Source organism: Antechinus flavipes, chromosome 1 (assembly GCF_016432865.1).
Source record: "Antechinus flavipes isolate AdamAnt ecotype Samford, QLD, Australia chromosome 1, AdamAnt_v2, whole genome shotgun sequence".
NCBI lineage: Eukaryota > Metazoa > Chordata > Mammalia > Dasyuromorphia > Dasyuridae > Antechinus > Antechinus flavipes.
The window spans coordinates 377,917,746-377,943,815 of NC_067398.1; the positions used below are offsets into that span (position 1 = coordinate 377,917,746).

General features: G+C 33.6%; 1 protein-coding gene across 8 annotated transcripts in view; it reads right to left on the minus strand.

Moving 5' to 3' along the window:
- FHOD3 (formin homology 2 domain containing 3) overlaps positions 1-26,070 on the minus strand; it is a 652,613-nt gene that overhangs the window by 212,847 nt on the left and 413,696 nt on the right. For all 8 annotated transcript variants that reach the window (XM_051969747.1, XM_051969754.1, XM_051969753.1 and 5 more), the window contains exon 7: positions 19,590-19,701. In XM_051969747.1, the coding sequence (XP_051825707.1) occupies positions 19,590-19,701 (112 nt within the window). The remainder of the gene's footprint in view (positions 1-19,589; positions 19,702-26,070) is intronic.

Genomic DNA, 26,070 nt, shown 5'->3' on the forward strand with positions numbered 1-26,070 from the left:
CCTACAGGAAGAATTTGTGGAAATCTATAAGAGACAAAAATAAAGAGGGAAAGTGGGAATGGGCAATGCAAAATACTAAATGCTAGAATAATCATTTGAGACTTTATTTCATAGTTAATATGGAGTCATTGAAGATTTCTATAAAGTGCTATGATCATGCAAAGCTGTGATTCAGGAAGATGAATCATGAAGATGAGTCAGGAGCAAGAAAGAAGTATCAGGACATGGAGAAATTAAGTGCACAAAGTTCAGCTAGGAATTTGAATTTGTTGCTCTGGATTGTTCTCAGGCAAAACTAGGATCAACAAATGGAAGATTTTTATGAATTTGTTGAGAGTGTCGAACAGGATTAGTGAATCATTCAACAAATATTTGTTAAGTGCCAATTGTGTGCCAGGCACTGTGCTAAGCACTAGGGATCCCAAGAAAGGTTTTTCAAAAGTCAGTAGGGTGATGGTGCATGTAGATGATGAGGAAGAAAATGGAAGAAAGAGCTAATGAGAAGTCAGAATAGGCAGAAATTGATGAATAATGACTTGTGGAAAAGAAATAAAAAGGAATCAAATTTTTGAAGCTGGATAAATGGAAGGATAACGCTACCTACTATCAATGGAAATAGGAATGTATAGAGAGAGAACATGGGGAAAAGATAATAGTTTGGTTTTAGACATAACAATGGAATAGCCAAGTAGAAATATTAAGCAGGCAGAGAGAATGAGAGTAGGAATGAAATCAGGGCTGGTTCTGTAGACTTACATATGATATGTTTTAGTTAGTGATATTTGTAACCATAAGAGGAGCCATTCTTCTGAGGAAGAACTGACATTTTAGTGCACTTTTCACATGTTCCAAAAAAACATGTGGAACAGATTTATGAAGTTCAAAGAAGATACATAATCAGTTAAAAAATCCTTACTACAATATTGTCTCCTTGTGGTTTTTAAATGAAGGGTAAGAAAAGAAAGGGAGGAGTGAAGTAGATCAGAATGGAGATTCCAAAAACCCAAGAACATTCCTCTGCATTATTTGGAAGGACATATCCATGCATGTCTACATGTTTCATTTGTACATACATGTGTTGATTTCATATTTTCATATATATATATACAGATGTTCCATATATAATATATCAATATATACATTCACAGCTCCTCCCTTGACTGACAACAGAATCAAATGATTCAGATGCCGAACACTATTGATTTTTCAGCAAGGCAGCAATACTACCAATTCAGCAGTCAAGATATTAGAGCACTTCACCATGTGTGAACAGTTTGTTGCTAACTTGGAGGGAAAGCTAAGCAAACACATGGTTGGCAACTATAAGAAGAAAAGGAGTAGGCAGTTTTCAGAATTTTCAGCTTTTCAGGTTTTTTTCAGCTTTTCAGATTTGGTGTACAGGACTGCATCTACTCATCTGGGTCAGAACACTCACAAACATCAATATTGGTTTGACAAAAAAAGTTGGGAAAATTCAACAGCTGCTAAGTAAAAAAAAATTCCGCAGGATTCACCAGCGGAATAGTTCATCCATCTCTTAACTCTCAAAAATAAAGTGCAAGTGAAGCCTAGAGATATAGTATTCTTGGCTCAGTAAGAAGGTAAATGAAATTCAGTTTTATGCTGATAGTAATCCAAAGCACTTTTATGAAGCCCTGAAGGCTATTTATGGGTCAAAGGTGTATGGTAAATCTCAACTATTTAGAGCAGATAGAGTTGAATTGATTAGTGATAAGGACATGATCCTAAAGGGATGGGCTGAACATTTCCACAGAGTTCTCAACCTATCTTCATTAACTGATGCTGAAGCCATTGACTGTGTATACCCTTCTATATACCATCAGCTTCTCAGATGAAGAAAAAGTTTTGAATACCTTTAGGCTACTCTTATTTGGCAAAACATCTGGTGCTGATTCTATTCTAACTGACTTACATTGTGGGGAGTTCACTGTTCATATGAAAGCTGGCTGAAATCTTCCAGATTACATTACAAAAGGAGGTTATCCCCCAAGAGTTCAAGGACACCTCCACTGTCCATCTCTATAAAGGGAAAAATAGATTGTTCTGTGACAATCACAATCTGTCTCTTCATTACTGTTGGCAAGGTTTTTGCCAGAGTCCTTCCTCCTTAACAGGTGAGGAATCAGCTTGGAAAATGGCCATGTACCTGAGAACCAGTGTGGCTTCAGAAAGAGCCAGAGAAAGTACACAATATCCATCAATGACCAAGATCTTTGATACTGTCAGCCATGAAGGCAACATGGAAGACATGTCAAAATTTGGTAGCCAGAATTCATTGGTATTATATTCCAGTTCCATGACAGCATGTTAGCACAGGTTCTAGAAACTGACTTTCTAGTCACCAAGGAGTGAAGCAGAACTGTGTGCTTGCTTCTGTGTTTTTTAGCATGATGTTTTCAGCACTGTTGTCTGACACCTTCAATAAGGATGAAAACAGCTTGAAGGTCAGTTACCACATTGACAGTAAATTATCTTGAAAAGGCTATAAGACTAAAATGGAAGGAGAGCTTGACCCAAACAAATCATGATATCATTTTAGTCCTCTTTGAGCACAAAGAACAACCATCATCATGTCTACATATTCCAGAAATACATACAAACACATACACAGCAATTCTCTTGTCTGAAAACAATGTCAAATGTCATCCTCAAGCTTTCTCACCTACTCATCTTACATAGGGAGTCAGTTGCCAAAAACCATCAATTTTTCAGGGCAGGTAGATGGCAAAATAGAGTATGAACCCTAAAGTCAGGAGGATCTGAGTTCAAATCTGGATGGGAGACACTGTATAAGTCTCTATTTGCCCCAGTTTACTCATCTGTAAAATGAGGTGGAGAAGGAATTGGCAAGCCACTCTAATATCTTTGCCAAGAAAACCCCAAATGGGGTCATAACAAATCAGATAAAAGTGAATGAACAACAAAGTCTCTCACATCTGTCTTCTTCACTCCACATACTGTAGCCACTCTGGTTTAGGTCTTCTCCCTCCCATGCCTGAACTACAGCAATCACTGTGGAATTTGTCTCTCTTCTCCCCAATTCACCCTCCACAAATGTGCCAAAGTGATAAACTAGTTCTGACCATATTCTTTCCAGCACAATAAACTACAATGGCTTCTTTTGTCTCTAAAATCAAATATGAACTTTTTTTTTTATTTTGCTTTTAAAGCCCTTTACAAGCTAGTTCTAACCTACCTTTCTAGGCTTTATATATTACTTCCCTTTATACAATTTTCAGCCTAAAATAGTGTTCTTACTGTTCCTCACAGTGATGCTATATTCTGTCATCATTTTTGCACAAACTAATCCTTTACCTGATCTATATTCTTCCTTCATCTCTGTTTCTTGGAATCTCATCTTTCCTTTGAAAGTTTAGCTCAAGGATTACTTTCTATGTGAGACCTTTCCTATCCCCACCTCCTACTAATCTGCCAGTGCCTTCCCTCTTAATGATCTTTTATGTATTTTGAATATAGTTGGTATGTACAGATAAATATATGTATCTATACATTCATGTATTCATAGTATATACACACATATATCTAAGTGCAACTACTTTTATTGAATACATATATATGTATGAACATACATGTGTATCTATATTTTGTTGTTCAGTTATTCAGTCTTGTCTGACTTTACATGGCCCCATGAACTTTTATCTATGTGGTTTTCTTGGCAAAGATACTGGAGTAGTTTGCCATTTTCTTCTCCATTGTGCCCCCATTTTATTGATAAGGAACAAAGGCAAATAGAGGTTAAGTGACTTGCCCAGAATCACAAAACTAATAAACACCATAGGCCAAATTTGCACTCAGATCTTCCTATTCGAAGTCTAATGCTCTATATGCTCTATCACTGTGGCCACCCAGGTGCCCCAAACATGCATACACATGCTGTTTCCATCTAAGAATCACACATACATTTTATTTTCCAATTATACTGCACCTTATGCAATATAACCTCCATGAGGGCAATGGCAATTTCATTTTAGCTTGTTTATCATCTCCAGAACCTACCAAATAGTAGGAACTTAATAAATATTTATTGATTATGTCAAGTGCTATGTTCCTTTGGGAATCTATAAGCTCATTTTTCACATCTTCTGTTCTTGCAAACAACTCTTTAGAAAATTCTTGTCATTAATGAATCTGTCTTTAAGAGAAATCTGCAAAGTTTTGATTTCTGCCCTCAAAGTATTTCTTCTCAGTTCTGGCACAAGATTCTCCTGCATGGAGACTTCTACATGTAATGGCCTTGGAACACAATAGAGAAGACATTGGTTTTTAAGTCTGAAAACCTGGTTAAGAGTATAGCTCTACTACATTCTAGCTCTACAACTTGAACAAACCATTGAACCTCAACAGGTTTCCATTTCAGTATGTGCAAAACAGAGATGAATCAATCAATCAACTAATAAGTATTTATTAAGCATTTATAATATACCAGGTACCATGTGTTTACATAGACTTTGAATGCTGATGATTTCATTGAGATACATAGTCCAATCAGTAATAATCTTTGTGAGTTGTTTCAGTTGGAAAATTCTTCACCCAGTGGTCAATTTTTTCTTGATGCGTCTCTGAATTTAAAGGTTTGAATCCCAAGAGGAAAGAGATAAACACACCGTATCACTGGGTGCATGCTCAAAGTCCTTTAGGTTGGTAGCATTTATCAGGGCTTGCTCTCTGCTAACAAACCTTTTAGGAACTCAGGATTGCCTACATACTATAATAAGTCACAGGAGCAAGGAATATGATGATTTAATAAATATTTGTTGAACTGAAAAATAGGAACAATTATCCAAGCATTTAAAAGATTTTGCTTTCTCTTTTCAGGTACTTCCAGAAGCACTTCGATAATAATGGAAACAGTAAAAACAACTAATATCTACAGAGAGCTTGCTACATGCCATGGACTATAAAATTATTATTTCATTTGATCTTCACAATAAACTTGGAAGGTAGGTATTATTTTACGATGAAGAAATCCCGGTAGAGATGAAGTGACTTGCTCAATCACACAACTAGTAAATATCTGAAGCCAGATTTTAATTTGGGTCTTCATGCACTCAGGCTAGCATACAGAAAACTAAGAAGCAAATACACATATGTACATACATGCATAAGTCCTTTAATTTGAACATATTCAAAACAGAACTAATTCAAAATTAACTAAACAGGCCAATTTAGCTCAATTTTTTCTTTAAACTATAGAATCACAGCTGATATATCCATCACATAATTATGATTTATATAGCCTTCCCTTATCTCAAACGATATTCAAAATTAACTAACAGAAATTATGAGTATTGAGACAGGGCATTAATTATCTAATTTGTACAGTGCTATACAGGTTTTTAATAAATAGATATTGAACAATGCTGAATGAGTGAATGAGTGAATCTTTAGACTATTGGTCTGGACAATTACTTTTCTACTAAAAATTCAGTGACTTGGAATAAGGAAAGGAAGAAAAATGAAAATCAGGTAAATTTTGTCTCATCATTTACACACACACACACATACACACACACACATATACATACACACACACAACATCTTTATCTATTGTACAATGGAAAGAACAATAACTCTAGAATCAAAGGATGTAGATTCAAATCCCATTACTAATGATCAAATCTCACTGATGCTTTTGACTAATGTGCTATTTGGGAAATCTTTTAATCTCTCTGGGCCCAAGTTTCTTTCATCAAAAAATGAGAGGATTGGACCAGATGGCCTCTTACGTCCTTTTGATGGTTAGTATGTAATGCTAAAGTCTTAGGACTAATGTGAAGCATCCAAAGTTTCAGCTTTTCTAAGAGTTGCCTTTCATCAGGGTTGATATCAATGAAAATTTCCTATACTTCTTCAGTATTTTAGAAGCAATCTATTCCAAACTGTCCTTATGCAGAAAGAAGCTATATAAAAATATTATATAAACTATATGTAAATAAACTAAGACAGGGAGAAATTACATATTGTCATCAAAATCACAGGGAAGTCAGTGGCAAGATTTACACTAGAACTTAAATTTTTTGATTTCCCGTTTAGTGTTCTTTCATCTTTCTATGTTTTCTCTTCAAAAAATTCCTCAGGTTTCTTTCCCCCAAACTCAGAACCAAAATTTTCTTCTCATCATCACTGACCCCAAAGGAAAATAAGACATTTGGCAAAACATCTTTTACATGTGTTTGTCTACGTTAGTATAGAAGCTAGTCGGGGGCACATTCCATGCCTTTCAGCATGATTGATAAATACACTGCAGTCCTTTAATATATATATGTATGTATATATATATATTTCTACTATAAATAATAATGACATTGTAGTCTGATTTCTTGCATTCATTGGCTTCCATGCTGCTTTGTACTTTGCTGTGCATGTGGAGCTATTCTAGACCTGGAACCACAGATGGGATCACTTGGATGAAGAGCTGAATTATGATTTTTTTTCTGTTAATCATGTGTGGTACACATGTTTAAGAATTATGTCATATCTCATCACCTTACATTTGAATGAAAAATGGCATTTTTTCAAAAGCAGTGCTGAACCTAATTAGTGAGCTCCACGATTTATGTTTAAATTCCAGAAGAAGCCATTGCATCTGGTCTGTCCCCCTGGCCTACATCTGATAACCAAGATCTTATAGGTTAATGAAAAGGGTTTGTTTACTCTGAAAAGAAGGGGATTGCAAATGAGACTTGGATTCACTGAAATAAACCTATGAAAGGAAAACACTCTTGGTTGACTTAGAATAGAATTGAACAGGACTTTAGATAGAACTTCAGACACTATCAAGTCTAGCTCCCTTAATTTACAAATGAATAAATTTAGACACAGTAAGGTTAAGTACATTTCTCTCAGACCCCATCCCTCCACTATCAAATAGCCAATAAGTGTCTGAGTCAGGATTTCAACTTATGGTTTCCTGCCTCCAAGTTTGGTACTTTTATCCACTATCAATCAATCACCATTTATTAAGTACCCACCATTGACAGGCACTAAACCACTTAGCTGCATGTGCTCCCTTGGGGATACATTATTTTCCTTTGTCACATGTCATACCCAGACAAAACAAATAAAATGTATGTTTTGGCTCTCTTATTTAATTGGTTTGATATATCATTCAATGGTATAGATTGAAACCTCTTCATATCTTCTCATTCAATAGTATTCTTCTTTTCATAAGTACTGAAAGTCCAGTAAAATTCAACCCAAACTTTTATAGGAGCATACTATACAAAAGATATACTTCCTGATGCTAATGATACAAAGACAAAACAATATAGCACCTGTTCTCAGGGAACTTAAATACTACTGAAATCTAAACTTTCTATAATTCTTTTAATTTCTCAAAGGTATCAATGTAGCATTCAGCTCTCAATATTTTTTCTTCTTATTCCAACACAAAATTCCTACCCTACTACATCATAGTAACATGGCGATAACCCTGGGTTTTTTTTTTTTAAATGATGCCAGTGGAATGAAAGTTCTGACAAAATCTACCACAATAGATTTTGTACAAATCTGGTATCAGAATGTGTCTAAACTAATTAAGTACAGTGAGAGTCATTAATAGACAGCGGACCACCAACTTCTGATGGGGCACAGTGACCCACAGACAGACAAAAATAAAGATGCAAAACAAACAAAAAGGACATCCTCCAATTAAATGTATTAGTCATCAGGAAGTGCTAAGGATGAAATCAATTTTTTTTTCACATCTGCTTCTTAGTTGAAAAAAAAAAAGTCAAGTTAATTAAATTGAGTGGGTTTTCTTGCTTGCTTATTCTTCATATATTCAGCAGATATTTCATGAGTATCTCCCATGTACTCTGAACACTATGTTATTGCCCTTTCTCACACATACTGCTCCCTCCTAGCTGGAGTCATAAAATTAACTATTCCTTTAAAGGTGATTACATTTTCTTTTTCTCTCTCTCTTTTTTAAGAGGCAAGTATGGAGACTCACGGGGTTTAATTTTCTCTTGGACTGTTCTTTTTTCTTTTTAAGGAATTCTTATTTGTTTACTGGTTCTGTTTGTTTATAAAGTCTAAAATTTCCAAAAAGAGATGTAGCTACTGATTCCTTAGTGACCTGACATTTACACAATGTAAAATGAGTCCTCCAACAGAGCTTTCTGTTGCCTCTGACCAATCTATTCATTTTCCCCTCTGGGAGGTTGACATAAAACAACAATAAGGACCAAAATTCTTCATTTACTTCAGAAACTTTGCAGAGGAAAACATGATCACTCCCCCCGCCCCCCACTTCCAAGTTTCTATCTTTCCTTGGGCTTTTATGCTTTCTTTTTTTCCACTTCAATTTTTCCTGCGGTAGGTTCTGAAATAATTTGAATACTTTTCTCTACCTCAGGTCCTTTTGAAAATTAATAGATAATAACATATTAATGAGCATACCAGCATTGGGTTCCTATGGTTCTCCACTTCGCTTGAACTAACATATCACTACTAAAAGTCACCACTTTCAGACATTACATATTGTTAGGCTCTTGTCTCTTGAAATGGAGGTTTGGAAAGTATCTAAATTGGCTTAAATTGGGATGCACTGCACATGGTAGCATTTAAAAACAGGATTTGGTCCTCAGGAGGTTGGTCATTAGTGGTTTCAAATATTCACAGTTCAGTGTGCCATGCCATGATGACTTTTTTGTCTCAGTGAACCTTTATAGACTACACTTAGAAAGGTGAGGAAGAGGTAGAGAGTGGGTGGCCTGTGGCTAGAATTCTGGGAACATTTGAAAAAAAAAAAACTCTAGCTGACTCCTTAAGAAAGGAATAGGGAATTGGGGTTTATGACTTATTTAAGCAAGAAACATAAGAAGCATATTGAAATACATACATTATCTCATTTGATCCTCACAGCAAGCCTATGAGGTAATTATTATAATCATTATAGGTTTAGAGACTTTTGCTGGTTTACATAGCTAGTGAGAACACAAAACCCTTGAGAATGTCAAGAATCTATCCCATTAGAATATAAGCAATCCTTAACATTAAGATGGGTTACCTCTCAAAAGTTCATTTGGAAGTCAGGTGTTTGGAACTCAGAATGAATTTTAACCCTAGAAACCAAACTATACTTGTTCTTCCCACAAAATTCTATTTTAGCTAATTTGCCTTAAATATAGTGTTATAGTAATAGTATTATAGAAACTAACTGCCAGTGTTTTTCATGGGAAATTGCATTCAGACACGACTGTCCAGAAGAAAATTCTCCTTACTTCTGCATAGAAAACAGGAATTTTAGTATTTTACATCATCCCTCCAAGCTCCCTTTTTCCCCATACCTATTCCCATACACATTGTAAAGTAAAGGAGAGTAGAGTTCCCCTTGTTCAAAATATTATTAGTGTCAATGAAAATAAAATGAATAAAAGTTTGTAGGTTAAAAAAATGCAAACCATGCTTAATGAATGTTAAATCATCTAGTTTGGGTAGAATTCAGAATTCTTATAAAGACTCAACAGGAAAAAGAGCAAAAAAAAATCATAGATAGGGTCATTTAGTCTAATTCACATTTTGTAGATGAAGAAAATAGAAATCAATGTCAGAGGTGAAGAAAAGGGAGGGACTTTAACTATTGTTGCCAAATTAAGGAGGCTCCTGAATGCTAAACTCAGATATTTGAATTTTGTTCAATAGATAACAAGAGAAGCATGAAGGTTTTCAAACAGAAAGCAAAATGACCAAAGTGGAGTTCTGAAATGTTATTCTAGAAGTAACTACTCAAAAGGAATTAAAAGATAGAAAGAATGAAGACAGGGAGACTAATTAAGAAACTATTGCAATAATCTGAATGTGATCTTATAAGAATTAGAACTAGGGTTGTAGCATTAGAAATAGAAAGGAAGGGATAAATTCATTAGATGTGAAATAACATAGAATGTGATACTTAAATACGGGAAGCAAATGAGAAATGCTAAGTATAGGTGATTGGAATAACTGTAGACATCTATCTGATAAATTTATGTTAAAAATGAAATAAAACAAGGAAGTCAGAAGCAAAAGCTGGTTTTGAGTACAAGATTAAGAGTTTGGGTTTTAGAGATCATAATTTTGAAATATTGACAAAGCATCCCTTGTAGCAGGCAAACGGACAAAAAGATTTGAGAGTCATTGGAATAATGGATACAGTCAAAGCCATAGGAGTAGATGAAAATACTAAAGAGAAGAAAGAAGGTTGAATTTAGTTGGTGTTGTAGAAGAGTGAAGGAAGAAGAACCACTCTGGAGAAAACAAAGAATTACTGGTAAGAAAAATAAGAGAAAAATAGGAAAAGGCAAAATAATAGATAAAAATGGAGAAACTTTGAAAAAGAAGTGAGTGAACAATAGTGCCAAATGCATCAGAGAAGCCAGAAAAGCCAAGAAAAGACCACTGGTTTTGGTCACTGATGACTTCTTATTGAATAATTTTAGTAGAATGGAGTGGACAAAGGCATATCACAGTAGTCAAAGAAGTTTGTGGACAGTGAGCAGAAGCAATTACAAACCACAAATTTGAAAAATTGTCTGGTTTATTGAAATTATAACAAACTATTTGAAAAATGTCAGCAACAGTAATTGTTCCTTCAACAAAAATGAAGATGCTTAACTTTCCTATTTATCAGATAATGACAATGAGTAATTTTTCAGAATGTTTTGAGAAATATTTAAATGATTTTATTTGAAATGATTATCCTCAACTTGGCATTATTTTTGTGAACATTTGCTCTATTTTTGTTACATGTAAATTTTAATTAAACAATTTTCCCTTGACCTAAAGCTTGAAGGGCATAAAGAAAGGGCAAATGAACATACATTTAAAGGCGAAACAATGGATGTAATCTACTTGAACTCTCAAAAAGCTTTCGATAGAATTCCATACTAAATACCTTTTTTTTTGGAAAAAAAAAACTGAATCACTTAAAAAGATCCCAGAAACAAAGCCAGAAATTAATGAATCCAATTCTGAATGTTACTAAGGAAAACATAATATGAATTGTCTTATTTAACATGTAGAAATGAAATGAAAGTCAATATGTTCAGTGAAATTTTCAAATTTCTGGATGATAAGAAACTCTAGGGGAAATGAAGGAGGGCAAAGCAACTGATAGATTTGGTGAATCTGTGCATGGGCAGAAAAAGAGCAAATAAGTTAAGAAGACCACAAAATAAACATGAATCTACACATCTAATCCACAGAGTCAGGTCCTTATTGGTGCAGACAACAAATCCTCTGAAGAGAATGCATTAACTGAATTCATACTACATATTTCTACTAGGCTGGAACTATTTATCAGAATTGTACATATTTGACCACATGTGACCACTTCAGGGAACTCTTTATTTTCATTAATCAGGATCTAGCTGATATGCAAAATTAATTATAAGAAAAACTACTGAGATTTCTAGAGTGCATCAGTGATTATGAAGTATTTTATTCATATTATCTCATTTGAGCCAGCAACAGGTACTACAGGTATTGTTATTTCCATTTTTACAAGTTATGTAACAAGCTTAGAAGAATAAGCCTGTTACATGCCCATGTCTATGATCATAAGTAGCTAATAAATGCTAGAGGCAGCAGTTTGATTCTAGGCCCCCTTGAATGCAAGTCAAGCATTCCAATAACTATCTAGATGGTACATTAGATAAAATAGCTCTGAGACTCTTGGGTACAACCTAATTGTTATTGTATATTATTTTCTGAGTACATTGTTTCAATGTGTGGTGGAAAAAGCCAACAAAATACTGAGTATTAAAAACAAGGCAGAAAATATCATTTCATTCATAAAAAAATCTGTATTTGTGAATATTTATTTCCTTATCTAAAAAAGTTTGAGGTTTACATTCTTTTAAAATTGTTTTTAATCATATTTATTAATTTTTAACCTTTCTCTTTAAATTCTGAGTTATGAATTCTCTTACTCTCCATATCTCTGGCTTTATTCAGAAGACAAGCAACAATCAATCAATAAATATTATAATAGATCAACAAACAATAATGATTATACATGTGAAATCATACTAAACATATTAGTCATATTTTAAAATCGAAGCAAGAAAAATAAATAAAATGAAAAAATATGCTTCAATATGCATTTAAAATTCATCAATTATCATTCTGTAAGTAGATAGCATCTTTCATCATAAATTCTCTGGGATTGTCATGGACAATTTGTATTGATCGGAGCATCTAACTATTTCACAATTGATCATTGTTAAAATATCACTGTTACTAGATACAGTATCTTCTAATTCTATTCACTTCATATAAGTCTTTCCAGGTTTTTTAAAATCATCCTTCTTATTATTTTTGTAGCAATAATAGTTCATCACAATTATATATCACAATTTATTCAACCAGTCTCCAATTGATAAGTATTCTCTCAATTTCCTGAGTTTTATAACCCATTGGACACCATTCCAAATGCTATATACATTCTTTGTATGAATAAGTTGTTATATACTTTATTGTGATGGAATACTACTATGCAATAAAAAATGATGTGTTCAGTGACCTTACAAAAACATGGATAAACTTATACAAAATGATGAAGAACAGAATGAGCATAATCAAGAGAATATCAAATACAGTAACAGCAACATTGTTTTAAGAACATTGAGTGAATAATTCATCTTGACTATTATAAATTCCCAATTAGCTACAAAAAGACATATGAAGGAAATGTTATCTGCATTAAAAGAAAGAAGATAAATAGAAGTATATCTAGAATGATTTTAATACAAACATATATACATACATATTTTGTATGTTCATACAGAATGGTTTTATAAAATGATTTTATAAAAAAATAAATAAAATTTCAAAAATGTGTACATAGATACACATATATACACACACATCTCTAGAATGGGGAAAGGAGGGAAGAAAGAAAAGTTACATAACTCATATATAGATAGGTTTATATATATATAATATATATATGTTAAAGGAATTTTAAAAAGGAATAGCAATTTATATGCAACATATTTGCAATTTCATGTGCAATCATATGTTTTCTATTCTATTATCTTATGGAAATGCTTGTTTTATTCTTAAGTTCAGAATAAAATACTTTTTTAAAAAGGTATAATGGAACTAGGAGAGAAAATGTGGTATAGTGGGTAGAGATGAATCACTTTCCAACCATTTAGGGCTTTTGCTCAAACTCATTTGTAATTCATTCCTAATTCTTGCTTATATCACATTTTAGGGTAATGAGAAGCATGAGAATAAGAAAGACCTGGGTTTAAATTCTGCCTCTGACCCATATTGGCATCACTGACAGGACTCTGGGCAAGTTGTTTTGATCCTATGGTGTCCCAAGTAATTTTCTACATCTAGAAATTGCAGACCAGATGGTGACCTGTATCTGTGGTAGAAGTTTCTACTAGGGGAATTTTTCACATCAAGGATCATCTGTACATTATATTTTAAAAAAAAGCAAAGTCCAGAAAAGAACATTTAGAACAGATAAGGCTCTACAAAATGAGAACAATCCAAAAGATTAGGGTTTTCAATATGTAAAAGCAAAGACCAAGAGAAGGGAAATGGTAGAAATCCATAAAATTGGAAATACATGGGTAGAAAGAACAGAGATTTGTTCACCAAATCACAAAATACTAGGCTGAAACTTGAGTGTAGTAAATTTAGGACAAATAAAAGAAATTCTATTTCACAAAGAAAGGAATGAACTTATGATGCTTATTACCCTAAGTGGTAGTAGAGGGAAAATTACAAGTGGGTTCCAATTAGGTTTACTAAACCACCACTAAAAAAAAATTGGAAAACAACTAACCTTTCAAATTAACCAGGCCTTCCAGACCTCCCTTGGCAACAGAATCCTGGCTTAATCCATCATGGGTCAGATCCAGTGTGGCAATTTCTGTATTCCTACAATTCCTCTTTAAGCATTTTTCTTTTAATGTGAAACTATGTGGTCCAAAATAACCACAGATTAGTGAGGTTTTTTTTTTTAAAACCAAAACACTAATGCTGTCTTCTTTCCTTTTGGCAGCTACATTTTATAGATGCATTTTGCATGCCGGCTTTTATAATCAGGCTTGGTATGATGATAATTCTGAAATACTCTCCCCATGATTTCTCCAGAGGGCTTAACCATTTTTATAACTTCAGCTATCATTTCAATGGCAGGATACTAGGATCAACCCAATTTCTAATTCAACACTTTCAATTGCCTACAGGACAGACCTACCAGGTCATCCTGCAATCACTTCAAACGCATAAGAACCTAGAGTTAAAGCAAGAAGGGAACATTGAGGCTAAATAATCCATTCCTGCATCTGAGAAATAAGAGAAGAAAAGGAAAATTTTAAGGATCATTTTTATTGATATTTGATGAGCCAGAGTTCAAATAGATTGAATATACAGATAATTTACAAGGATAATAAAACTCAAGAAATAAGCAGGTCCCTCATCTTACAAATGGGGAAAAGTGATTTTCATCATGTCCTCTACCTCCAAAGCCAGTGATTTTTTCACTATCCCTTATTCCAAGTCACCCAATAATGGAGAATGTTAGTACTGGAACCCAGATCCCCCAATTCCCATCCTGGTCTTTGTTTATCACAACATGCTGTCTTGGGTATTCCTTCTTCTACTTAAAAAATTATTTTTTAATTTTTAATTTATGAAATAAAACAATATGAAATCTATAACATAGTAGAAAAATGACTATGAAACTACACATCTATTATAGACAATGTGTCACAGACAATGTGATATATTCAACACATAAAATTATCATGTAAATTTCTTCATTTTCTCTTTTTTCTGTCCCCCTCCCATTGGTTTCTAAGCAGTTTAGAAGAACAAGAACATTACATACTGATAATTTCAGATGAGAAATAATTTTATTTAATACACACACATATGTGTATATGTAATATAATGTGGTATTCACTTCTAAGGAAAATTTTAAGGATCATTTTTATTGATATTTGATAAACCGGAGTTTAAATAGATTGAATATACAGATAATTTTACAAGGATATTAAAACTCAATAATCCTCAGGACAAGGGGCAGAAATCTTGCCTTGAAGGACCTGTTAACAGTATTTCCCCTCTTAGGAAGCTTTTGGAAGACAGGAATAAGATCAGATTTAATCATAGAGATACAGTGTAGTACAGTGTCTGAAGCCTCCAACTTGCATTAAGGAGACTAAGATTCTAATAAAGAGGGAATTGAATAGAATTAAGAAAATATTGCATATAGTAACAGCAATATTGTTTTAAGAATAACTTTAAGAGAATGTCATTTTAACTATCATAAATATCCAAATTAACTATAAAGGACATATATGAAGAAAGATGCCACCTGTATTCAGAGAAAGAACTGATAAATACAAGTATGTATAGAATAATTTTACATATGTATATATACATATATATGTATATATGTGTGTATATTTATGTGTATATATGTGCATGTGTGTGATACACACACACACACACACACTCATATACCTATTTTGTCTAATGGTAGCCATCTTTAAAGTAGATAGAAAGAAAAAAGGGAAAAAAGAAATTTACATAATTTTATTTTATTTTTAAAGAACATAAAGTACATAATAAATTTGCTATTTTGTGTATAGTCATTTTTTATTCTATTATGTTAAGAAATTTTTTTTATTCTGTAAAAGTAAAATTAAAAAAAAAGTTTTTCAAGCCTCTTGTGCAATGATGATTAAGTCACTTAAAGCACAGATGTGTCTATAGAGGCGACAATTCTTGCTATAATCGAATAGTCAGAGAAAAGAGCTTTTCTCAACAGTGATGAAAATTATATATATATATATATACATATATATGTATATGTATATATACACACACACACACACACACACACACACACACACACACACACACACATATATGGAAACTACTGCTTAAAAGTTCTATCCAAATATAAGTTGTTTTGTGGCTATAATGGTGTCAATAGAAAGCCTTTCCTAGACTGGAAAAGTTCATTCTGTGGACAGCTCCACCTGATGTCAATTCCACCAAACAAGATGCAGATATACACTCCAGTGTCCTATTGTTACTATCCTATCTCATTCCCTCCACATATCATTTTAATCCATTAACATTGTCCTCCTTACTTTCCCTGGAACAGTATTTCATTTCCTGAGTCTGTGCATTTTCACTGGTAGCCCCCATGCCTGAAATTCCTCCATCTCCTGACTTGTCTACTCAATTAAATCCCTCCCAATCACTCATTTTTTTTAGTATTTTAATTTTTCTTCAATTATATATAAAAAATTTTAAACATTTTTTAAAATTTTGAATTCCAAATTCTGTCTCCTCTTCCTCTCCCACCTTATTAAGAAGGCAAACAATGTGGTATAGTAACACATATCTAGTCAAGCAAAACATTTCCATATTAGTCATATCGTGAAAGAAAATGCAGATCCTCCTCTCCAAAAAAATTCCAAACCTTATTAAGGCCTTTGTTCTTTTGATCACCTTCAATTTAAGTGGTACATCTTATTTTTACATAGTTATTTCCTTGATATCTCTCTCACTTGATTGTGAGCTCCTTAAAACCAAGGGCTCTTTTTTTCTCCTTTTTTTGTATTCCCAATGCTTAGCATTGTGACCACTGGAGAATAGGAGCTTAACAAATAATTACTGATCTGACTTAAGGCAGCCATAGTGCAAGTGTTCTTCATGTGGAGTATACCTTGTATATGAATTTGTATTTACATTTTGATAATGGTATGTCAATACAATTTACTTTCTTTGCAATTCTGTGTTTTATTTTGTGTATTTAAAAACATTTTTCTAAGATAGAATCCAGAGCCTTCATCAAACTGTCAAAAGTCTACAGACTTTTAACAAAAATGTTAATACTTCTCATTCTATCTGTTAAAATTACATGACCTCTAAAAAGACCAGAAGCATTATCATACAAGAGGCTGCTATTAACATCTTCTTTTTCTTCTTCTTCTTCTGTTTTTTTTTTTTTTTGAGGCAACTGGGATAAAGTGACTTGCCCAAAGTCACATAGCTAAGAAATGACTAAATTCAAATTTGACTACAGGGCTAGTAATTTATCTACTGTACCACCTTCCTGCTCCCACTTACATTGAATTCTAAGAGTTTAGTAGTATTTATCAAAAATCATAAGACCTGCTAGCAGTTTTAAATTCTCTGTTCTATTGTCCTCAAAGAGCAATCCAACTGTGCATACCCTTTGATCCAACAATACCACTTCTAGATTTGTATCCCAAAGAGATCATGAAAAAGGGAAAAGGACCGAGTTATATGAGAATATTTATAGCAGTTCTTTCTGGATTGGCAAAAAACTGGAAATTGAGGGAATGCCCATTATTTGAGGAATGGCTGAATAAGTTGTGAGAAATGAAGGTGATGGAATACCAAATGTTATAAGAAATGACTTCAGAAAAGTCTGTAAAGACTTACATGAACTGATGCTAATTAAAGTGAGCAGAACCAGTAATAACAGTATATAACAGCAACATTGTGCAATGATTAATTATAGTGACTTAGCTATTCTTATCAATACAATGATCCAAGACAATTTCAAAAGACTCGAAGGAAAATCCTATCCACATCCAAAGAAAGAACAATGGGGTCTGAATGCATACTGAAGCACACTATTTTTATTGATTTTTTTTGTTTTTTGTGTTTTTTCCTTTTTGTTCTGTTTCTTCTTTCACAACATCATTAATGTGGAAATATGTTTAATAAGATTGCACATGTATAATCTATATCAGATTGCTTGCTGTCTTAAAGAGGAGAGAAGGGAGGGAGAGAGGGAGGAAGAAAAAAATGGAACTCAAAATCTTATAAAATTGAATATTGAAAACTTTGTTACACTTTAAGTGTAACTGGAAAAAATTAAAAGAAAACTATTTACAAAAAATTATCTGTTCTAGAAGCAGAATTGATTTTTGTCCCCTACATAAGTACCAAAGAAGCTATTCTCCTCTTAGCCTGCTGGTCTTCCAGTATTTGATCTCTTAGGACTCATTTTTAGAGACCATGAGGTGGTACGCCTAGTGAATCATTTCACCCAATTTCAGATTTATTAAATTAATAATTCTCTGACCATGGACAATGTGCAATGAATTAGCTTACTGGAAGAAAAGCTAATTTGAAGTTTTAATTGAACTCTGAATTTTCTGCCTAAAAGGAACTCAGCCCAAAGATTGAAAGCTGAGTAAAAGATCAGCAAATATCCAAGAGACTGCCATAATCTCTAAGCACTTTGCAGCACCTGCCAAAACCTATAAAGCCTTTAGACACTCTAGACTATTATACTGTCAATGGTTCTTTAACTTTAATAGCCAGTGTTTCTCAAACACTTCTTAGTTGTTTCTAGTTAGAACCCTAGTTAAGAAGTGACAGTCTACTGGCTTTTTTGCTCTGTAATTATGTTTAGAGCCCTGGTCTTTGCCTGATTCTGTCTACACTCATGATTTGGGAGCAAGGGAATAAATCTAGAGATGGTAGAACCACTTAGCTAAGACCAAGTGTTTGCACATGTGCATATGTGTTTCAATATCTAATCTTTGAAACTCCATAAATGAAGCTATAACTATGTCTAAAAGGCAAAGCTTGCAACTCCGCAGAAAAAGGATTCTTGCTTGCTCTCTTCCTTCCTCCAAAATGCATTGTCTACACTCATGATCAGTCTTCCTCAGTCTATCTACTCTACTATGATTTTTAGAACCATGAGACAGTATTTCTCAAACTTTTCAAGAATGAAAGCTTTTAAAAATATTACAATTTTTGTGGCTCTGTTCAACACTGAGGTGATGAGATGATTCAGGCCAATTCAGAGCCATCTGCATCCAAAGAGAGGATTATGGGCTGAATGTGGATCACGACATAGTATTTTCACCTTTTTCATTATTTGCTTGCTTTTTGTTTTCTTTCTTTTTTTTTCCTTTTTGACCTAATTTTTCTTTTGCCCAATAAATATGGAGATATATATAGAAAAAATATTACAGGCACTATATTGTCAGGCACAATTGTCATATCACTTGCTATTACTTAAGTGCTTTCCCCCCTCACATTTTTGTTTAATTTGTTAGAAAGGATGGCTTGTTAGGTTGAACAGGGGAGATAGGAATATATTTAGAAATGAAAATGACATAAAAACAATTATCAATAAAAAAGTTTTAAAAATTGGCCAATCCCTACACGACTGAAACTATCATCTTACGTTGGAGTTAAATAAAAACTGAAATGGTAATATTTGGTAGGCACATAGATAAGAGCATTCTTTTCAATAATTTTTTCTCTTTCCACACCTCAGAAGACCTGGGAACACAGAAGCTAAGAACCACAATTCTGAATAATTTTCCTCAAAGCTACCTAGTGTCCTTATTCTAAAAGGAAAATGCTTCTCTTTAGTGAGTCATATAAAGGAGATGATCTAATGGTTGATTGCAATGCATGTATCTTACCCCTCCATCAAAACAATGTGCAGCTTTTATGTGCCAAGTCTCTTTCATTAAAATATTGTTGTTTCTCAATCAAATGCTTAGAAGAAGAAAACACTTTACCTCTTTCTGTATCAACTGAGGAGACAGCCTGAATTAAAAGAGGTGCATTTGACTCTGTGTACTCCACAAACACCAGCAGTAATTTCAGGGCAGTCTTCACCACAAGGCGGAACTGGAAAGAAAAATTAAATTCATTATGCAGTTTGAGAGAGGAGGGGAGAAGAGAGAAGAATTCTGAAGCTGATTTGCATTATTTCAGTTTAGTGTGACAGCTAGAATTAAAGTTCTACTTACTTCCTACTTTAAAATCTTTCCTTTTTTTTTTTTTTTTTTTTAATCTACGGGGTTTCCTGCCCAGTGGATACTTTCAGTTCCTAGCTTATTTGTGAAGCAGAGTCAATTGAAATACCCTGAATCCAAGGATACCTTCCTTGGTTGTGATTATAATATCTGATTGTTTCACTGGTTTTCTGTATCATATCTTTATACTTATATCTTTATCCTATGCTTCATTTTTTCCAAGGTCAACTTGCTATTTTCTAATAATTCTCCATGCTTTATGATTTAAACCTACCTTACTGGCTCAAAATTTCTCCTTCATATTTTCTGCATTCCTACTAAATAGAAATTCACATACATTAACAGTTATCTGTTAACTTTAAGAATATTAATTGGAAGAAGATTGTTGGTCATTCACACTTCAGTGAAAATTAGTTTGTCAATTTCTTAACACCTACTTGAAGTACGAGGAAATTTACTGAGGGAATAATTTTAATATGTGGAATGTGATGGCGAAAATCTAAAGAAAATTTGGGGGATGCCTGGCATAGGCCAAGAATTGTTAACTTGGTATCTGTGAAAATGATTTTTAAGTAATTTATTGCATTCATTACAACTGGATTCCTATGTCGTTCTGTGTATTTCATCTTATGAATTAAAAAGAAGGTCCATAGGTGTCATAGGCTACCAAAGGGATCTATAGCACAAAAAAAGTTAAGAACCCCTGGTATAGATAGAATTCAGAATTTGGGCTCTAGGTACTTAAGAGAGGCAAAGAAATTGAAATTGATAGAATGAAGAAAAGAGATGAATGCTTTGCTTTGAATCTCCTTCTAAGCAGAGATTATTGTTGATTTGTGTTTTCTATTTTGTCATAAGTGCTTAATAAATTCAAGTGCATTGATTATTTGCAGGAGCTGTGATTTCATCAGTTTGGGGTCTACTTCACTCTAAGTAGAAGATGTCAAGAGAGTCTAAGAAGGGGACAGAAAGGACAAAACTAAATGGAAAATGGGAGGGGTATCTGAAACAATATTTTCTTACTAAGATTATTTAGATTTTTTTATAGCATTGAAAAAGACTATATGGAAAAGCCCACCTTTAGTCAATCCCTGCTAGGTATAGCTCAATAGGAAAAGGAGGAATAGGAAAGGGAAAACGGTCTTTTGCTTTCTTCCCTCAGAAAACTTAATGAGCATGCTCCCATACTTCCGTGGATCTGTGATATCATCAATATTCTCTTCAATACTGCATGCTTGCCCAACCAAGAGGCAATGTGGTTCAGCAGCAAGAGGTTGGAGTCAGGAAGCTTGATTTCAAATCTTGTCTCTGTTATTTACTCCCTATGGGAATTTGGATTAGTCACTTGAAAGTCTATCAGTTTGTTCAACTAGATATTCTCTTCCAGTCCTAGATCTATGGTCTTGTAAACCTAATTAATATCAGTTCATTAAACTGAGAAAGCTAAGATGACAGGAAAAAATAATGATGAATGTTGGAGGGGATGCGGGAAAACAGGGACACTGATGCATTGTTGGTGGAGTTGTGAACGAATCCAACCATTCTGGAGAGCAATCTGGAATTATGCCCAAAAAGTTATCAAAATGTGCATACCCTTTGATCCAGCAGTGTTTCTATTGGGCTTATACCCCAAAGAGATACTAAAAAAAGGGAAAGGGACCTGTATGTGCCAAAATGTTTGTAGCAGCCCTGTTTGTAGTGGCTAGAAACTGGAAAATGAATGGATGCCCATCAATTGGAGAATGGCTGGGTAAATTGTGGTATATGAATGTTATGGAATATTATTGCTCTGTAAGGAATGACCAGAAGGATGAATACAGAGAGGACTGGCGAGACTTACATGAACTGATGCTAAGTGAAATGAGCAGAACCAGGAGATCATTATACACTTCGACAACGATATTGTATGAGGATGTATTCTGATGGAAGTTGATTTCTATGACAAAGAGACCTAACTGAGTTTCAATGGATAAATGATGGACAGAAACAGCTACACCCAAAGAAGGAATACTGGGAAACGAATGTGAACTATTTGCATTTTTGATTTTCTTCCCAAGTTATTTTTTACCTTCTGAATCCAATTCTCCCTGTGCAACAGGAGAACTGTTCGGTTCTGCAAATATGTATTGTATCTAGGATATACTGCAACATATTTAACATATATAGGACTGCTTGCCATCTGGGGGGGGGAATGGAGGGAGGGAGGGGAAAAATCGGAACATAAGCAAGTGCAAGGGATAATGTTGTAAAAAATTACCCTGGCATGGATTCTGTCAATACAAAGTTATTATTAAATAAAATTAAATTAAAATTTAAAAAAAAGAAAATAAAAAGCTTCAATAAAACTAATTTTTACAAAAACAAAAACAAAAAAAAACTGAGAAAGCAAAGAAGAGAATTGCGAAAAAAAAAAAAAGATACCAAGATGTAGTTTTATCGAAAGTGGTGATTCTGCATAATATATATGCCCAATATTACAGTAGAAGATATTTTATGAGTAGGAAGATATTGTTTCTGTAATAGGAATTTCTTAACATTCTTTTGCAACTTGGCTGGGAACAGAGTAAAACTCCAGAACTCTTTATCTAACAATTAGAAGATAGAGAGAATTAGAAGCATGTAGAAAAATGAGAGTTAAAATTTTTATTTTTATTTTTTGCTGCAGGGAATTACTTTCAGGTAAACTAGGAAAAATAAAAGTAGCAAGCAAGATTGGGGAAAATAAAAGTAGCAAGCCTAGGCCTGGATTCCATCCTTTTTCTCTAGAGGGTGTACTATTATTATGAACTTTAAGCCTTTAAATACTTTAATGGGAAATAACCTGGCTGCTTCCCAGATCTTCACTGCTGCCTTGTCCCAACAGGTACCCACATTATGCTTATGTAGTAAAGGGTTCTTCCAAAGTCCCTCTACTCTAAGGTAAAAGCACGTTTGCTACAAAGGCCAGTACTTCCCATCTCTAGGACACCCTCTCCTAAAATGTTCTCCAGTTACAGGGGCATTTAATTTTCAATTGTTCTGGGCATGTCATTTCACGTTTTCCGTTTGTGAAGAATGTATGCCATTAACCCAACATTCTACCCTCTATTCTCAGCACTATCCATTTCATGTTATTTGAGCTTTGCAAGAGGGAAAGCACTAGGCTGTCCAGTAAATTTTTTAGGTTTCTGGGTGGTGTCAAGTGAATAAACTGTAAGAAGTTAATCCAGGCTTTTCATGTTACAGGTGCCTCTGACACAAAGGTTACCTATCATGAAATGGGAAAATGATCACTTTCAAACATCAAAGTTTTCACACCATTTAGAGCTATGGAAATGAACCCTAAACATTTGCTGACCCCTACAGAGATAATGATCTAATTTGAGATTATGGACCCAGAGCAGGAAGTGCCCTTAGGGGCTATTTTGTCCATCTCCCTCATTTTCCAGAGGAGCAACTGACATGGATGCTCAAGATCACCCAGATAGGAAGTAACAGAGTTAGAATTTGCACTCAGCTCCCATGACCTCAAGCCAGGACTCTTCACTATACCACAGCCATGTTTACTTAAATAGCTCTTAATGGTGGAACTGGTGGAAAAAGAACAAAAATACAACCATGTATGTTTTATATCAGTAAAATTGCCAGTAGTATTTTAATTTCTTCCTAGGTTTTGCAAGCACAAAATAAATCTTTTATTCACAACCTTAGCTATAGACTGAGTTGTATAAATCATGAAAGGTTTTGCTATTGATTATGAAGATGAAGGAGGATAATCTGTCAGGCAATCCACAGAGAAGATACTATGCTACAATCTTTTGGGTAAACACAGAATGTAGTCACCAAAGTTAGAAGGGAGGGATACGAGAGCCCAGAAAAAAGAGAAGACATTTTTCTGCCAGTTTCTTTGCTAAGGAAAACATAACAACTAAGTTTCATAAAGTAGATGAAAGTGCTGTTTGCTAAATCAATGAATCTTCTACTTATCACTGATCATTTTAAACAACAATAACACTCCAAACAGCAATAATGATGAAAGCAACTGAAAGATAAAAACAAATATTCACAAATGAATTATGCTTAAATAAAATTTACTAATTGCTTGGTGCTTCATCTGGTCAATTTCTCTAGCAGTACAGAAAAGCAACTCTTTAGATAGAACTCAAAAGAATGTCATTAAAAAATGAGTCATCAAGCATCTATTAATTACCTCTTGTGTGCTAGGTACTGCATAGGAACTGGGTATATACAAAGACAAAAATGGAACTGTTTCTGCTTTCAAGAAGCTTATATTTTATTTCATAGCGCTAATACTCTTGGTAAGATAGTTAATTGATAAATCAAGATATATGAATGAGTTTTAAAGTTTTTCTTGTCTAATTTGAAAATTACCATAAATCTCTTTGTTTCAGACAAACCAATAAATGCCCTAGAGGAGGCTTTGATATATAACCAAAAAGAAATGTGTGAGAGAAATAGTGAAAGCAAGAAAGAAAGACAAGAAAGAAAAGAAAGAAAGAAAAGAAAGAAAAAAGAAAGAAAAGAAAGGAAGAAAAAAGAAAGAAAATAAAGGAAGAAAAGAAAAAAAAGGAAAGAAAAGAAAAAGAAACGAGCAACAAAGAGCTAGATAGCAGGGGAATGAAAATGGATTGTCGTGTCATAAAAGAGATGAATGATGAAATAGACAATGAATGATGGATAGTACAAGATTCCACTAATATTTGCACAATGTCAAGAATTCTATAGGAAAACCTCAGATTTTATTGGTTCATGGAATATTTGGGAAGAATACAGAAAAGAACAACACAAGGTAGGAAGACAGTGATGGTTGACAATCTGTCCCACTTCAGAGATAATTACTTAATGAACTGATAATAGCTAATATTTATAGAGTACTGACTGCACACCAGGTTTCATGCTTGGCACTTTAAAAATAGAATTTCACTTGATCCTAACAAAAACCTTGCAAGGTATATGCTATAATTATGCCTATTTTACAAATGAAGAAACTGAGACAAATAGATTAAATAACTTGTGCAGAGTCATACCTTACTCCATACTCAGTAATATGTTCATTGTATGATCTAGCTACCCCCATGAATGAGACCTCTGTCAATCACCCTGATTGACTGAAGTATAGAGTATCTCCTACTAGTGGTGTGCACACAAGTGCCTAATAAATGTTTCTGAATGAAGCAAAAATATTTTTGCTCCATAGACTTAATTAGATGGAAAATGAACAGTTCTCCAATTTCATGCTAGATAGCAAAACATATATAGTAAAAGAAAAAATAAGGTCTCTAGGAGGATACTGTCTTACACCAATACTAGTTCTCATTTCAAAAAATGCCAGAACTTGAAAATAAAGAATTAACAAAAACAAAAAATATTAATAATCACTTGAAAGAATTCTTCAAATTCTTAATAATAAGGGAAATGCAGATCCAAACGATTCTGAGGTTTCACCTTGTACCCTGAATATTGACAAAGATGAAAAGAGTTGATGTTGGAAGAATATGGGGAAGTTAGGAATACTGGTGCATTGTTGGTAGAGTTATGAACCATACTGGAAAACAATTTGGAATTATGCAACTAAAGAAACTAAAATGCCTATACCCTTTGACTCGTAGATTTTATTATTAGACTTATACTATATAGAGGACATTTATAAGAAGAAAGTTCCCTTATACACCAAAATATTTATAGCAAAACTTTTTGTGAGAGTGAAGAATTATAAACAAAATACATGTTCATTGATTGGGGAATGGCTAAACAAAATGTGATATATAAGTGTAAATGGGTTGTTTTGTGTAGTAAAAAATGATGAATGTGATGAATACTAAAAGGTATGGGAAGGTCTATATGATGAGTAAAGCTTTCACAGCCAAGAACATTAGAGAATAGAACCCAAAGATGAAGACTCAGGGATAAAGATAAGGTAGCTGGAAAGATAAAAAGATAATTAAGAAATGTGGAAATATTAGAGATTCAGTAAACAGACAGTGATGGGAGGGGTGCAAATTGGTGAAATAGATACAGAAGGAATATGAGTATTCTTGTGCCTATGAAGAAAGCAAATCAAATGACATTGTCTTTATAAAGTTTTAACTAGATATTTAAGGATGAAATATAGAAAGATATCTACAAGTTGTTTCAAAAAACATGGCTGAACATCTCAAATATTATGGAGAACAAAGGTAATTATACAGTGACTTGAATCAACAGTATAGTGTTTGCATTTCTGCTATTTGTGTTCCAAGAG